At 52.1% G+C, this 14896-nt stretch overlaps 4 protein-coding genes across 4 annotated transcripts; all 4 read right to left on the bottom strand.

The window, feature by feature from the left end:
• Positions 1-1794: 1794 nt before the first annotated feature.
• GLOTRDRAFT_12138 (uncharacterized protein) lies at positions 1795-2150 on the bottom strand (the record flags this gene model as incomplete). The annotated part of the gene is made up of 2 exons (XM_007872623.1): positions 1795-1905; positions 1968-2150. Coding segments are annotated over 2 exons (294 nt in total), but the record flags the coding sequence as incomplete, so codon positions are not given.
• Positions 2151-2202: 52 nt separating this feature from the next.
• GLOTRDRAFT_17582 (uncharacterized protein) lies at positions 2203-2544 on the bottom strand (the record flags this gene model as incomplete). The annotated part of the gene is made up of 1 exon (XM_007872627.1): positions 2203-2544. A coding segment is annotated over one exon (342 nt), but the record flags the coding sequence as incomplete, so codon positions are not given.
• Positions 2545-5044: 2500 nt separating this feature from the next.
• Positions 5045-8305, bottom strand: GLOTRDRAFT_133793 (uncharacterized protein; the record flags this gene model as incomplete). Its single annotated transcript, XM_007872754.1, has 11 exons — positions 5045-5266; positions 5293-5729; positions 5812-6072; positions 6129-6313; positions 6420-6577; positions 6866-6986; positions 7061-7191; positions 7400-7586; positions 7922-7946; positions 8018-8040; positions 8097-8305. 11 exons carry the CDS (start codon positions 8303-8305, stop codon positions 5045-5047), a joined length of 1959 nt encoding a protein of 652 aa, XP_007870945.1.
• Positions 8306-11783: 3478 nt separating this feature from the next.
• GLOTRDRAFT_13566 (uncharacterized protein) lies at positions 11784-13139 on the bottom strand (the record flags this gene model as incomplete). The annotated part of the gene is made up of 4 exons (XM_007872624.1): positions 11784-11993; positions 12056-12246; positions 12296-12718; positions 12791-13139. Coding segments are annotated over 4 exons (1173 nt in total), but the record flags the coding sequence as incomplete, so codon positions are not given.
• Between the last annotated feature and the right edge of the window lie 1757 nt (positions 13140-14896).

Here is a 14896-nt window from a genome sequence, read left to right as displayed (position 1 = left end):
CGTGGGCGTCGTTGTTCGATTCTTGGGCTCTGTCCACCGGCCACAGACGCGTACCCCTTCTGCTTATGATAAAATCTGCATAGCCTGATGGTTTTAACTTGTAAGTTTATTGTATCAGTCTGTGAGATTGAAATTGCTGGGTTATTGTAAAAAAAATGTGGTGAGTAATCGAAGCTGTCTGTCCAATTGGGGTCACACGAACCCATTGAAGCCCCTTCCGTGCCCTCCCCCTAACAGTTTCCATGGTCAATACTACTGGCATTGCATTGAAAATGTGATGGACAACTTGAAATTCATGGAAATTACTCTATTCACGTCATCAATATCCCTGGTATGGTACAATAATATGTGCATAACAAACTGTATTTTATGGATTGAAAGCATAGCCGCCATTGCCTTTCTCGCTCAATAACAGTTGCGGTGTGGCGATTCCCCAGGCTCAGGTGGCGTGGCATCCCCTCACGTGCCCAGACATTCGCCGAACACGTTCGCGAACGCGTTCGGCGGGCGAACCTCCCAGTCGCCTGGACGTCGTGGCGAGGAGCGGTCACGCCGACCTCTGTGACCGGCCGAGTTACTTCACCAGGCACACTCAATAGGATAGGGCCGGACGCAGTGTTGACAGCCATAGAAATATCGGAGGTGAGGTTTGTTGATACTTGAGACGAGGTATCTGCGCTGGAATGCTTTGTTGAAGAGAGATGTGGCATCGATGCGCCTGAAATGGAGTCGTTTGCGACGGCAGATACTTTTGATGGGCATAGGGAGTATGGGATACCGCCGTGAACAGACGTTTTTACAATCCAGCATATCATATATCGGCCGTCATCTGAACACAGGGACGGAAGATGCAAGTAGAGTGCAGAGGCGATGAGAAAGAATACATTCCGCAGGTACCAGTATCAGAGCCGACCATACCAGCGCAGAGAAACAGCATTGGCGTATAACGAGAAAGAAACCACGATGAAAAGAGAAATTGAATCACATTCGCCATACAATGTCATCAGAACCCACGAGAGACACTGGCGCGTGTCCCGCTCCTCGCCACTTTGACGCGCCTGGCAGAAGCTGACAGCCATTTGCAGATCGATGGGCCCACCTTTTGAAAATCATTTACAGTCGGACCACGTCGGACAAGCAATTTCAAGTCCCCGAGAGACAGAAATCAGACCATCTGGACTTCTCTACCTTCTTCCGACGTCCCTGGCACTCCGACTATACGTGGTTTTCTGAATTGATGGTCTATCGATCTGCAAGCGGCTGGAATGTTCTTCCTCTAATTCGCTGGTCTGGGCGCTTGTCAACCGGAGGCCATGATTTCTTGACATACGATTGAAACAAGAGCAGAATCGCGGCGTGTGTCTCGAGCTTTTTCGCCAGAACTTTGTACCTCTCGGAAGGCTCGTCCAAAGCTTCCAGACCAAGATCAGCATTGTCGGGATTGGGATTCGCACCCTGCAAAAGGTCGCTCGGAATCTCCTCTACGTCGTCGGATTTTTCAACGTAGATCAGTTCTTGGTGCTTGGGCATCTCCTCCTGTGTGGGCGGTCGAACCTTATTGATATTATAATAGGCCTGCAACCACGCCAAGAGGGTTTTGATAAGGCCCTGCAAGTGCTCATTGATGAACGTGAACTCCACTCTCTCCCCGGTGGCAGTCAAAGTGGTGAGAACACCACTCAATATGCAAAGAATCTTTTCGCTGCCTCCACAAACAACGTTCTCCTCTCTCTTCGAGTTGTCGAAGAAATTCTCCATGAATTGGCCTACTTGCGTGCAATTGTGATCTAAGCAGCGTATCGCCTCGTAGATTACGACATGCAGGACAGACTCAAGGTCATCTGGAAGCAAATGTGGCTTTGACAGATTGCTGGCGAGGCGTCCTGACATGAACTGCCATGTACCCTGGAAAGATATAATCATAAGTCCGGGAAAGGCCTATGCACATGGGTAATAATGAGACATACGGTACGCTCCGGCCGTCTCGGTTGGTCGTTCCCTTCGACCGTACTCTTTGATAAGTCCCAATCATTTAGTAAACCTCGTGAAGCAACACGTCCAGTGTCATCGATTGTCTTCCGAACAATCAGGATGTTGCCCGCACTGATATCTCGGTGGAGAATCTTAGCCCGCGTAAAGGCGCCAGCATGACCTATCAAATAAGGTTATAATATCTGCTCGAATCATGCAGGGAAGTCTCATACCTAGCAGACAGTGATATACAATCTCGATCAACTCTCTTGCATTTTTGAATTCGTCCAGAGGACTACCAATCTCCTCCACAACGACTCGGTAATGTCTATGGGCCCTCAGTGGTGCTGAGTCTTTAGACGGGTAATTCTGAGTGGCGGTGCGTTGTTCGCCTACGTCCCCGTCGCATACCAAGGTCGGAACATGGTCCACAGCGTTAAGATTCAGTCTTCTCAGGACCTGTCCCTCTGTCAGCATGTCTCGCATATCAACGCGCCAGCAGTCCTTCAGGTAAACCAGCCTATTGCTCTCCTCGTCCAGAGCAACATAGCCGCGAGTCGAACGGCCGGTCATACCAGGTGCGGCGGAGTGAGGTTTGCCGACAAGAAAGTAACGAGGCTTTGTCGGGGACAAGGCATCCCTCGAAACTGTTGAGCAAGGAGAAACGGGACCATCTACCCGCAACCTCCACTTGGGCCACTCCGGGTCGCACAACTTCTTGAAAAGGTCCAGCTCATAAGGTTCCGGGAGCTGCGTATCTTTAGGACCCTTCTTGCTCCCCTCTGCAATCTTCTTCATCATAAGCTCGTGGAGAGGGGAACCCTCCTCAACTGTCTCTGCACTCTCATCATACCCTTTCTGCTGGTCATCCAGGTGGGCAAAGTTCCAAAGGAACTTGCAGAGATTTTCAGGATACTCAACATAGTTGAACCTCTCCGTATATACCGCGCCAGCCCGGTCCCACCGTATAATCCGGACATATTCCCCCAGGACAACAACGGAAAATCCATGCGTGCGCTGCTGACGAGCGAACATTCCAGCAGCGTACGCGATCAGCTGCCCCCTTGTGCTTCTCCGGTCGGCAGCGAGCTTTCGCTCTTGGATCGCCGCAGTGTCGTCCTGAGACGCGAAAGCTTGATTCACTTTTGAGGAAGGAACGTAAAACGGATCGCACGTGACAGAGTTGCTGTAACTCTTGAACTCGACGTAGAGCGCCATACGGTCCCACCGGGGTTTGGCTGGAGGACCACGGACACGTTCCACATCCCTATCGAGGTACAGGGCCATGTCCACCTTCCGGCCTCCGCGTATCTTCGCTTCCTTCGCATCGAATGTGTTCGGTGTAGGGACAAAAGTATAGCTAGGACACAATTTCTTCTCGGCAACACAGAAAGCCTAAAGGTGTGCCAGAGGTATCAGAACAGGACAAGAGTAATTCATGTAGCCCACGTACAAACGTCCCATACATCTCCTCCTCCTTCGTGGACTTCTTCGCCTGACCTTCGTTTCCATCCGTCGCCGTGACTTTTTCTTTTGCAACCTGGTTCATCGTCTCCTGGGCGGCGGATATCGCGTCTGCTCGTTGCGCATCATCCTTTGCCTTGATTTGCCTGCCACATTGCCTCATGGAGTCGAAAGCACCAATGTGTGAGTTGGGGTCGTAAGGCTTGTTGACCGGCGCGAACTCCTTCAGAAATTCGTCCATCCCCAGCGGACCAACGAATTTGCCACGCATCTCCAAGACGAGGTCTTTCTTGATGGAATCAGCGGTTGGCTTTGCAGCAGAGAATGGGTAATATCCAGTGGGATTACGCTTGGCAGGGGAAGACCCAGACACATGAGGAATGCGGGACGACATGAGAGGGCGAGAACTTACTCTACCAACAGAGTTTCTGCCTTTTATAGGGTGAATACGGTGGCTCAATGGATACCTCTGTGCATCAACACGTTGATATGCTTAGGCTTTGTTCTTTGCGTGCGTGAGTCACAACAATGAGCCACGCCTGACTGGCTTCTGCAGTTCTCCTCAGATCTGCAGGTGGAGACGCCGTCAATCCCTTGGAAACACTTTCCGTTTCTACCAGTGAAGTGATAACAGCAGCGTATACCTTCTAGAATATATCGGAACGCTGCCCACGCCGAATGGGTGCTCACTGCTGTAGCCACAAGTCGAGGGAAGCAAGAGTGTGACTGTCACGACTCGGACCGCGCGCGCTGTCACGTGGCGGCTTCCTGATGTCTGGGCTCAAGCCACACCAAGCTGAACGCCGTGCTCAACGTTTAACCTCGTCATACAAATCAGCATTATGATGGATTTAGCCAAATATTCCCGAGAGGGTACTGATCCACACGCCCGGTCCGAAAGAAGTCCCGAGTCATCCTCGTCGCGCTGATTCAACACCTGAAATAGCGAAGAGCTGTAGAGGTGGTCAGAGAAGCAATGGTTTCCAAGTAAGGAGTCTACATTTTCATAGTACGCGTATACCGCTCTCGGTGTGTTGGACAGAAGGCCAGAGCGGTTACGCTAGACTCAAACAGAATATTTTGGCGTGTCTACTGTTGCTTGTGAGATGAATCACATCGCTGCGCCCTTCGCCCTGAAAAAACGACTCAGGATCAGGGAGATGAAAACATGGTATCCAGTATCCTGGAACCACAACATGAGGGTAGCCACAGGTAGCAATCAGAGACACGCACGCTCTGGTACTAGTATATAGCGTGGTCAGTGATCTTCAGGTAGACATAACGCGACAATCGTACCCATAGCTCGTTCGTGCCGTAAGGCGAAGGCAGCATGAGTGTGGCTGATATGGGGGGTGGGTGGGTCGGGGCAGTCGCATCGCTGCCACGCGCTGGTCGCACTGTTGCCTCACATTGCGTGCCCCCAAGCATGCGCGGCAGTCCTTATCTGAATGCGAGCATACCACATACAGTCCTATGCTGGAGGGTCATATACATTCCCAAACTCCCATTATCACTACGACATAAGGCATATACAACTAGAACTAGACATGTGTAGCACTTCTCAGACTAAAGTCAAAGAAGACAGAAAAACTCAAACCGCAATCCACGCTCATACCCTGTTCGCATATTCCTTAGCCTTCGTCCCCCGCGGAGGCCTATACGGGGCCCGCTCCAGCACCTCGTTCGCAACCCTGGCCCTCGTTCCAGGCGGCGGGAAATTCCTGGAGCCCTCCCCGGACTCCGTCGCCGCCCAGCTCGACGTACTCGCCGCGCGCCTCACGCTCTGGGCGCTCCCAATGGGGGAGAGCAGCTGCTCCAAATCATCTGCGAGCTGCTCGTTGGTGAGATCCTCGATACTTTCGCGTCCGCCCGACCGCCGCGTGGAGCAGCCAAATCCCGAATCGTCTCCTGGTCATCGGAGTCCAACGGATGTTTATTGACGCTGCGGCGTTGGCCCGGCTGGTAGTCCTTTCTGTCTTCGTGAAGCAGCCGCTTCCATACGGAACTCGCCCCCGACTCCGCAGTCGCGGCTGAGAGCGCGTCGACGGCTTTCTCCACTTCCTCCTCCTCCTGGGTCTCCCCAATCGACCCCCGGGAGCGCGCGCTCCCACCAGCCTGTGGGACACCGCACACCTCGCTGGAGCCTTCTTCCTCGAGCGGTATCATGTATTCATCTGACGAGGCGTCTTGGATATCGACGAGTTCAGCCTGGCGAGAACGAGTAGCTGGCCCTCCCCCGGTACCCGCCTCTTTATCCTTGCCTCCACGAGTGTTTCTCTTGCTTGGCGGAGGGGCTGGTGTAAGGTCGACGGAACGCGACCGTACGCGAGTGTTCCGGGCAGGCTGTCATATGTCATCTGCGAAGGCGTCTTCTACACTGCGCGCCTGGCCTTAGGTCGAGGAGCGGGTAGAGGAGGAGCGATTTCTTCTTCCGGCTCAGGGTCTTCTCCCTCTGTCGGGGGACAACATCGACATCCTCCTCAGTCAGCTCGGGCGGCGGAACGTCTTCGTCAGCTGGGGAACCTCCTGAACTCTCTTCCGCTTCGTCTGGTAGGCCCTGTGCTTGCGAATACTCGCATTCCAGACTCGGTGATGTGGCTACACTCTGGAGCCGGTACGGAGCTACCGCCTTGCTATCTGCGTACGCCCGAGAGGCTGGGTACCGGAAGGTGCCTTAGGCCTCGACGTATCACCAAGCAGTTGTGGAAGCACCAGCCCGACGAGCGTAGCTTGCGAGCTCATGCTAGCCCCCGGCACAGGTGAGCGTTGGGTACCGGAAGGTCCTGCTAGGGGGAGGTCCTCCGCGGAGTCGTAGTACCCGGTGGGGTTGAACATGTCGTTGTCATCCATGTGCACTTCTTCTTCTTCCTCTTCTTCCCTGTGACACGGTGAGGGAAGGACAGATAAACTAGGAGACCACGGTTACTCGGCTGCCCTTGCCCTTGCCCTTGCCCTCGCTCGTTTCCCGTGCACCACGTTCTCACTCCACCTCCGATGCACGCGACGTCACGCTTTCGCTCGCCCTCCGCATTCTCTTCGCAGGCGGCGGGCGCATACTCTCTCGCTCCTCATCCTTGTTCCTCGGTCTCTGTTCTACCTGCTTTTCCACCGCCTCCTCCTCTTCTCCCTCCCCTTCCTCCTCCTACTCGTCATCATCGATGCCCTCCAACTCAGAGATGAACACTCGCCCCTTCTTACGTCGCCTGTCGAGCTCGTACTAACCTTTCCCATACTTCCTTGGCGGATGGAATTGCACGATCTCCTTGATTTGCTCGTCAAACTACTCCCTGTTCATCTTGTAATGCTGCTTCCACGACTCCCACGTGTGGCGCTTCGCCCACGCGTACGCAGGGTCCCATTCGCCCTAGAACATAATCGACGTGGATGCGAGGGCTAATGAGAGAAGAGAGGAAGGACGGATGCAACCGACACGCTCCATGAGCCTCTCGTAGATGACTCTCGCCTGCCTCCCGCCCGACTCCTGGTCCGGAATGGCCTGCGCGAGGTACCTCGCCAAATTCACCTTGTCCGGATCCAAGAACTCCACCTTCCTGTCCATGTGCGCAGTCCGCACCGCACACAGTCAGAGACAATCCCAGCATAATGATAGAACGAACTGACTCACCCCTGCCCAGGCCTCGGCCCGCTCATCCCCTTGCGCACCGGCGGCGCATGCGCATACTTCCCGCGCCGTATACACACGTCGACGAACCCCACATCCACCACCTCGGGATCCAAATCCAGCCAGTATCGTTTCTAAAGGAAGCCTACTGGCTCGGGTGCGCAGAGGAGCACATCCGCGTCCTTTAAGTCACGACAGATGCCTCCGCCGTGGGTCTTACGTCGCTTACGTAGTGGGAAGAGAGAGATGTTGAAAACATCAGATATCGTCGCACTCAGTACACATATCCAAAGTGAATTCTATTGCATCACACACCGTTATCTTCTTGTACACTGCACGTACCTGTGCTGCCGTTAATCGGTGGAGGTAGAAGTATATAGGTTGGCCGTCTTGCACGAAGACCTGCTCCTCTTCGACTTCATTTGCGTTCCCTTTCTGGAGCTCAGCGTCAGTAATTTCTACGGGACTGTTGCGCCGATGAACAGATGGTGCCGTCGCGTCCTCGACGCGCGAGTCGGGAAGGGTGACACTGACAGTGACAAGGACACGCTCGTCACGTGAGTGCCCACGCAAGAATTGACGTGGTATTGGTTAGGGTTACAGGCACTCGCTCTCTATCATGTCTACCAGGCTCGCCTGTAAGTAGGAGACGGTCCTTGCTAGGCTGGAAAGACCTATTCTGCATCCCTGCCAATGGGCTTCGGACGGCACTGTATTCAAATTCCATTGCAGCTACCCAGGACAGCATGGATCGAATTGACCGTTTTAAGAATTCTACAAGTAACATGATACAGATGCTGGTGACTGTAAAGAGGGTCTAATGGTATTGACACTTTCATGTTGATAGATGTTGTTATCAGCCACCAAAACGCGTAGATCAGCGGCGCGCCTGCAATTTGGCAAAGTAGGTCGAATCACCAAGTCAGAAGAGGTATCAACTGAGACTAAACTGTAGCTTACATGCTTTCACAGCTGCCCCCGACCTGGTTCGCTTGCTTAGACAGCGGAGACTTTGGTTTTCGCCGTCTGCGCATTATACCTCCTACTGCACTTGACAATCTTCCGGATCCCTCTCGTCTCCACCCGCACCATGACCCTCAACATTGCCACCGCGACGAGCACCATGCCGCCGAAACCAGCTAACCTCCTCCAGATATCCTCATGGCCGTTTTCTCTAGAATATCCTCCGATCCCCTGCTGATACGTTTCATCGTGGCCGCGCGGGAACGTCGACGCAACCAACAGCATGGCAGCGAACTACGGAGCGGGAGGCACAGGTGGAGCACGTTCTCCTGCGAAGCGTCGGAGTTGCCCTGGAGCCGCTCGAACAGGTCGTAGACGTCGGCGGCGGGGTGCGCGAGCACTTGCATCCACTCGCACCCTTCCGAGGCGAGTGATCTCGTCGACGTTGTAGTAGCCTTACTACGCTTGAATTGGATGTCCGGGGGTGCCCCGGCGGATGTGGAGAGCAGCTCGTACCGCTCGACCGAGGCGGAAGTATCCGGCGTTGCTCAGTCTATCATATTTGTCCTGTCTACTACACAAACAGACGGAGGATATAGTGATTTGAGCCCTATGAATGCAGATACGTGTGCTGCACCATGGATGCCACCTTGTGCATTAAACATCCTGGCGCGTCCCGTCGTGCCATATCACGCTTCGCTAGCATCTCAGCGCAGGCGCGCATCGCAGTTAAGCTACTGCAAGTTAAGGTCCCGATATGATAATATTCCTTTATGTTTCAGTCCTAGCAGGCGTCGACGGCATCCTAGCCTCACGATGGGTCTCTCTGAATCTGGTGACACACGTATAATGAGTAGTGAAGTATAGATATCGGATATGTAAACTGCAACTAGTAATAGTGAAGTAGCATCAGGAAAACCCTCTCCCGCTAATTAGATATAAAAGAGCATAATTGTCAAAAATTATACAGATTATCTCATTATACCCGATTATCACTAAAACACTAGCCCCTTTGTAATTATGCGTGGTTATCCAACATTTATATCTAATAACATAGCCTTAGACAAGGCACTCTCTTATTTTTATCTCCTTTTATTGACACTGTATAGCATAGATGGGAGCAAAATCCATATCATTGCAGCAAGGGTATTGTGTATACATAGTTGCAGTCTGTATAGAGCAGCCGAAACTGTGATAATCTATCTACACCCAAAATCTAGTCCCAGCATGTACGTGAAAGGATCACAATACCTCTAGTGTCTGTAGCAGGAAAGCAAGGGTTAGGGTACTGGATACACACAAGGTAACAACACGATACACACCTTCAACCACAACTTTCAAGTTTCCTCCCAAGGCTAGCCCACACCCAACCCAGCTGCCAAGGCCCAGTGAGCAAGGATACCAACTAACCCACCAGCAGAGAAGCTACTATGGTATCTCAGTAAGGACAACTGCCGAGACAACATCGGCGAACTCACATCTGACCACCTTCATCTATTACGCCAATCACGGTAGGTCGGTCTTCAGCCTAGTCATATAAATGAGTCAGCAGATATCCTAGTACTCAAAATCGACAAATACTTACCACTGATGCATTCCACTTGAAGTCGACAAGCGGCAATGAGATGGGTGGCGGGGCCTCGGTCTTGGATTCCACAGGAAATGACAATTATATGCACACTGAAAATGTGCCATATAAATCAATGTCGGCGAAAGCCAGCGCCAGCGAACAGTTACAAGTGACTTACCGTGGCTCAGGTTACGAAGGCAGCGCCATAGTCGTGCGGCGCTGAAAGGCGAGACCCCCGAGAAGAGCACAGCTGTTTGGGCACACAAGAAGAACTGGATGGAGACGGTGAGAGAGAGGGAAGAACGAAAGAGGGAAGTCGCGACTCGCGAGGACTGTTGAAGTAGATTCGGTCGGAGCTTGAAAACACGGTATCAACAAACTCACGTGACCGCGTCGGCGCGTTCAAACCCGAAGTAACGGAAGTTCGAAGCCTCTCGCCGCAAGCTGGATCTCAGGCTATTGTGTACTGGGCGCCCTCTCGTCTGTGCTCTCTCCCCTATGCACGGTGCATTTCCTGGCTACGCTAGGACAATCGGCAATATCTGGATAGCTTTGACATCGAATAGTCGTGTTCCTGTGCAAGGCCAGGCTTCCGCTGCAAAGTAACGGCACCACAATGAGAACACACGCGCAGCCACATCTCCGGCTCTATCATCCACGGCGACGAGCATGACATCTTTCAAATGCCCACATCAGGCTCCCGCCATATCCATATACCTGCACGCTTGTCGTACAACTCTTCAACATGCTTGTGTCGCGTTGGCCGGTCACATGAGCAGCCTGTCTTCAAGTGCAACGACGCCAACTTCATCGTCGCTCATTCGCCTGTATTGACCGAAAGCTTAGTCTGACGACAGACAGGATGTAGATACATCAGAGAAGGGATATGCATCTGGTTCGAGATGTTTGATACGAGTAAGACTCGTTTACCTTTTCCACACTCACTCAATTCCACTGACCAAGGCTTTCTGCGCACTACGAGCGAGTGTTGGGGTGCAGCCAAACTCCAGCCTTGGCTGGCGGAGGCGATGTAATGGCTGGCGTTGCGAGTACCCCACAGCTGACATCTTCTAGTACGTGAGCTATACTGATGGTCACAAACAGTGCCAATCTGGGTCCATGAATGTATAACGGTATAATGGGATGCACGAGAACATGGGAGTGCGGCCGTAGCTACTGCCCCACTGTCGACACCTGGTAAGCCCTGCAGTCATGCCCGAGAAGTAATTGCAACAACTGGTAGAAGGGATAGCAGGATACAAGGACCGGACTCTGTCGGGACTTGTGGCAAAGGTTATGTATGTAGAATGTATCTACTCTAAATGTCCATGATCAGATTGTATATATGTACCAAATTACATTGACTTATGACTGTGGTGTTCTCTTGTATGAGATTATGTCGGTTATATGAACTTATCCAGAACTTATCCACCCGTTATCTTCATTATATGGCCCTAGAGCCAATTATGCAAAATTATGTCTAATTTGCCAGGGAGGGTTTTCCTGAAGTACCATGAGTAAGGATATGATGGCCGCAGCTACGACCCATACCAAGGATGCCTTGAGTGATAGTGATAGAAGAAAAGCAAGAACAATGGAAAGAAACCGAGTGACATTCACCGCACGACATCATCATTGTCGACGAGAGACACTGGTACGGGTCCCGGTCCTAGCCACTTTGTAATACCGTCCGCTGCCGCCCTCAGAAGCTTCCTCTTCAAGTTGGCTGGCGGTTCGCTTGGATGCCGTAGGGGAGTCATCGGGGGTCTGATGGTCGGAGTCGTAGTTCTCCGGTAGCTGGTCCGGTTGCTTGTCATCCTCGGGCCAGCTTTGAAGATAGTAGGACACGAAGAGCTTTATTATGGCGTCGTGAGTGTCTAGCTTCTTCGCCAGCGGCTCGTATATCGCCTTGTCCATTTCCTCCATTTCCTCCTTCGACGGCGATGGGTCAATTTTGTCGACTGGCTTAACAGAAAGATAGGCCGGGAGTCCAATGATGTGCTTCTTTCTATCAACGTAGGCCAGCTTACTGCTGAAATGTTCCTCAGGCTGCTCTGGAGTCGAGAGGTCGTGCATGACATAATAGGCCTGAAACCACGACATGAGGTCATCAATAAGACTCTGAAGCGGCTCGTAAAACTTGAGGTCGTTCCCCAAAGGCGTTTCAAGTGTTCGGAATCGTATGGCTGCGATCTTCCAGATCCCGCCAGTGATGACGTTTCCGGATTTGCTCGCGATGTCGAAGAAATTTTTGACGAATACCCCAACGTCCGTGCAATTATGAGGGAGATAGCGTATGGCCTCGTAGATAAGGACATGCATGAAGGATTCGAGGTCATCCTGGAGCTCGTGTGACTTCCAAGGTTTCTGCAGGAGGAACGCTGACATGAATTGCCAGGTGCCCTGGGGGAACATATGCGGGTGTGAGCAAAAGAAGAGAGAAGCCTGATAATAATGGGACATACCGTACGACTAGGCTGCCTCAGTCCGTCATTATTGTCGGCCACGCTTATGGACAAATCCCAATCATTCAGGAGACCTCGTGTCACAACAGATGTCTGGCCCTTTTTGTCCACCATCTTTCGGAGGATTAGGATGTTTCCAGCGCTGATGTCTCTATGAAGGATTTTCGCCTTTACAAAGGCGTCGGCATGTCCTGCGAAACGGAATGAGGTGTCAATCGGAGCCGCAACCATATAACGTACCTGCTATACACTCTGTAATAACTTTAACCAATTCCTCAGAGTGCTTGAAGTCTGAGAGAGGACAGCCAACCTCCTGCACCACTAGTCGGTAATGTTGATGGGGCCTGAATGAGCTCGGTTTGCCCGTGTCCCCAGACCAGTGCTCTTGGGTCGATGTACGTTGCCCCTCTATGTCCCCGTGATACACCAACGTCGGAACACATTGCACCCCTTCGTTGTTCATAAGTTGTATGACATCGCCTTCTCTCGTCATGTCCGGGAGGTCCACACGCCAGCAGTCTTTAAGGTATACGAGCTCATTGTTCTCTTCGTCCAGCGCGACGTAGCCGCGTGTGGCGCGGCCCGTCATCCCAGGCGCAGTGAAATGAGGTCTGCCGACGAGGAAGTAACGGGGTTTTGTCGGGCCCAAAGCGGCCCCCGAAGCTGAGGCGGCGGAGTCACCAGGAGATACAGAAACGTCTACCTGCAACCTCCACTTGGGCCAATCCGGGTCACATGAGTCCTTGAAATAGTCCAGTACGTAGGCTTCCGGGAGGTCTTTGTCTTTTGCACTCATCTTGCTCCCGTCTGCAATTTTCTTCATCATCATGTTGTGCAGACGCGAGTCCTCCTCAATCAGCTCCGCAGTGTCGTCGTAACCTTGCTGCCGGCGGTCCAGGTGAGCGAAGTGCCAAAGAAACATCGCGAGTTTCTCGGGACACGCAACGTAGTCGATCCTTTCGGTGAATACAGCGCCCGCGCGGTCCCATCGTATAATTCGAGCGTATCCCCCAAGAATAATCATGGAGAACATATGGGTCCGTTGCTGACAGGCGAACCTCACTGCCACGCGAGACATGAGCTGTTCTCTGGTGCTTCTCCTTTGGAGGGCACGACTATCGTCCAGTTGTGTGTCACAATCATCGCACGGATCACACTTTGCCCAGGGACTGTGGTTGAGCGAGTCGACATAGAGAACGATGCGGTCCCATCGAGGTTTAGGAGTACTACAGCCTGTAGACTTCGGCGGATCCTCATCGCGGTGCAAGACCATGTCCATCTTATGGGCGCCGAGTATATTCATATGATTTTCAGGGACAGTGTTTTGTGCAGCCACAAAGGTATAGCCAGGACACAACCCTCTATCGGCGATGCAGGTTGCCTGACGATGCACAGGTCTCAGTATATAGCGAGAGCAGTCAGCAAAAGCACGCACAAATTTCTCGTACACATCTTCTTCCGCGGCGCACTTCCTGATCTCATCAAAGGCACCACTACATGCATTGGGATCATAAGTGCTGCTGACGGGCACAAACTTGTTCAGAAAGTCATCGAGGGCTAGCGGTCCGACGAAGTAATCAGGCATTTCAGCACAAGATTCTTCTCGACAGTATCTTCGTTTGATCTAGGCCTGTGCTCTTGAGGAATCGTACTGTAGTCGGGAAGACTGAGAGACGAGGTTTGCCGGATGACGCGGTGGAACGAGAGGATTTACTGACCTGCACGAGACGTTCCACGTTTTAAAGGTCAAAGGTTGTGGCTCACGGATAGTCCCGCACCGACTGTTGGGCAATCGTTGTTCTTCGCGCATGTGACCTGACGACGGTACCCCATTCGACGTAGGTCCGGCAAATATGCAATCCGTCCGCCGTAAATCCGCGAGCAGTTTTGGACACCAAGATTGTCTCAAAAACGTTAGTTGGTTAGATTTATCTCTGATCTTGTCGAATCCCCCGCTACGACGGAATCGCTGTGGGGAGAGACGCGTGAATGTGACTGTCACTGTGAGTGCAGCGTCAGTCGCGTGTGATCACGTGCGGCAGTGGCACAGAAAACGACTTGGCGAGTGAATCTGGAGTGAATATATGAATACATGGGTACTATGCGTGCGCCTAAAGGTCGGCTCATATTATTGACGATCCAGCACGCAATGCGAGTATCTAATGCATTGGGGTCCATACTCTCGGTTTACAGATATGCACGTTACAAAGGCATTCAATTGGATCAATCCCGTATGTATACTAGAGGGTGTACTGGTAAGTCGCAATAGTAGACGTTCTCTCGAAATTTCAGAGTCGCAACGGGTCTGCTGGAGCAGTTTAAATCGATCTTCTGCACAGACGGTTGCCTTTGTCGTCTACAATGTACATAGATATCTATGTCGATGGGCTACGATACGATGGTGATATGGCGGAGATCTAAAGTGTGCAGTCCCATTATGAGAAAAGGTGCTACTTCATGACAAGAAAGTAGCCACAGTAGACTGAGTTGCATCACTTGTATCTCCGAAGCACTAGCATGAACCCGACTTTCGAAGTCCGTGTCCAATGGCACTCGCATTGGGCCGCTTGCTCGAAGCTTCGAATGAAGAAAGGACCTTATCCGCTCCAGGGGCACATATGAAGCATATTACACTTGTCGATAAATTGCCTGTATGTGTTAGACTCGCGACCAGTCCTGTACGCAATGCACACGCCTTCCTTTTTTGGTTTCGGAGTGATGGAAGGCGTGAGCTTGCGAACGCAGTGTAGCGAGTATTACGAGCGGAGCTTGAATTGCGAAGTGGCTGGTATCGAGCCTATGTATGTGTATTCGGAATCGTAGTCACAGCCGTTTGCAGAT

This window comes from Gloeophyllum trabeum, assembly GCF_000344685.1.
Source record: "Gloeophyllum trabeum ATCC 11539 unplaced genomic scaffold GLOTRscaffold_00019, whole genome shotgun sequence".
NCBI classification, from domain to species: domain Eukaryota; kingdom Fungi; phylum Basidiomycota; class Agaricomycetes; order Gloeophyllales; family Gloeophyllaceae; genus Gloeophyllum; species Gloeophyllum trabeum.
The sequence above is the reverse complement of the archived record's forward strand: the minus strand, read 5'-3'. Positions and strand labels throughout refer to the sequence as shown.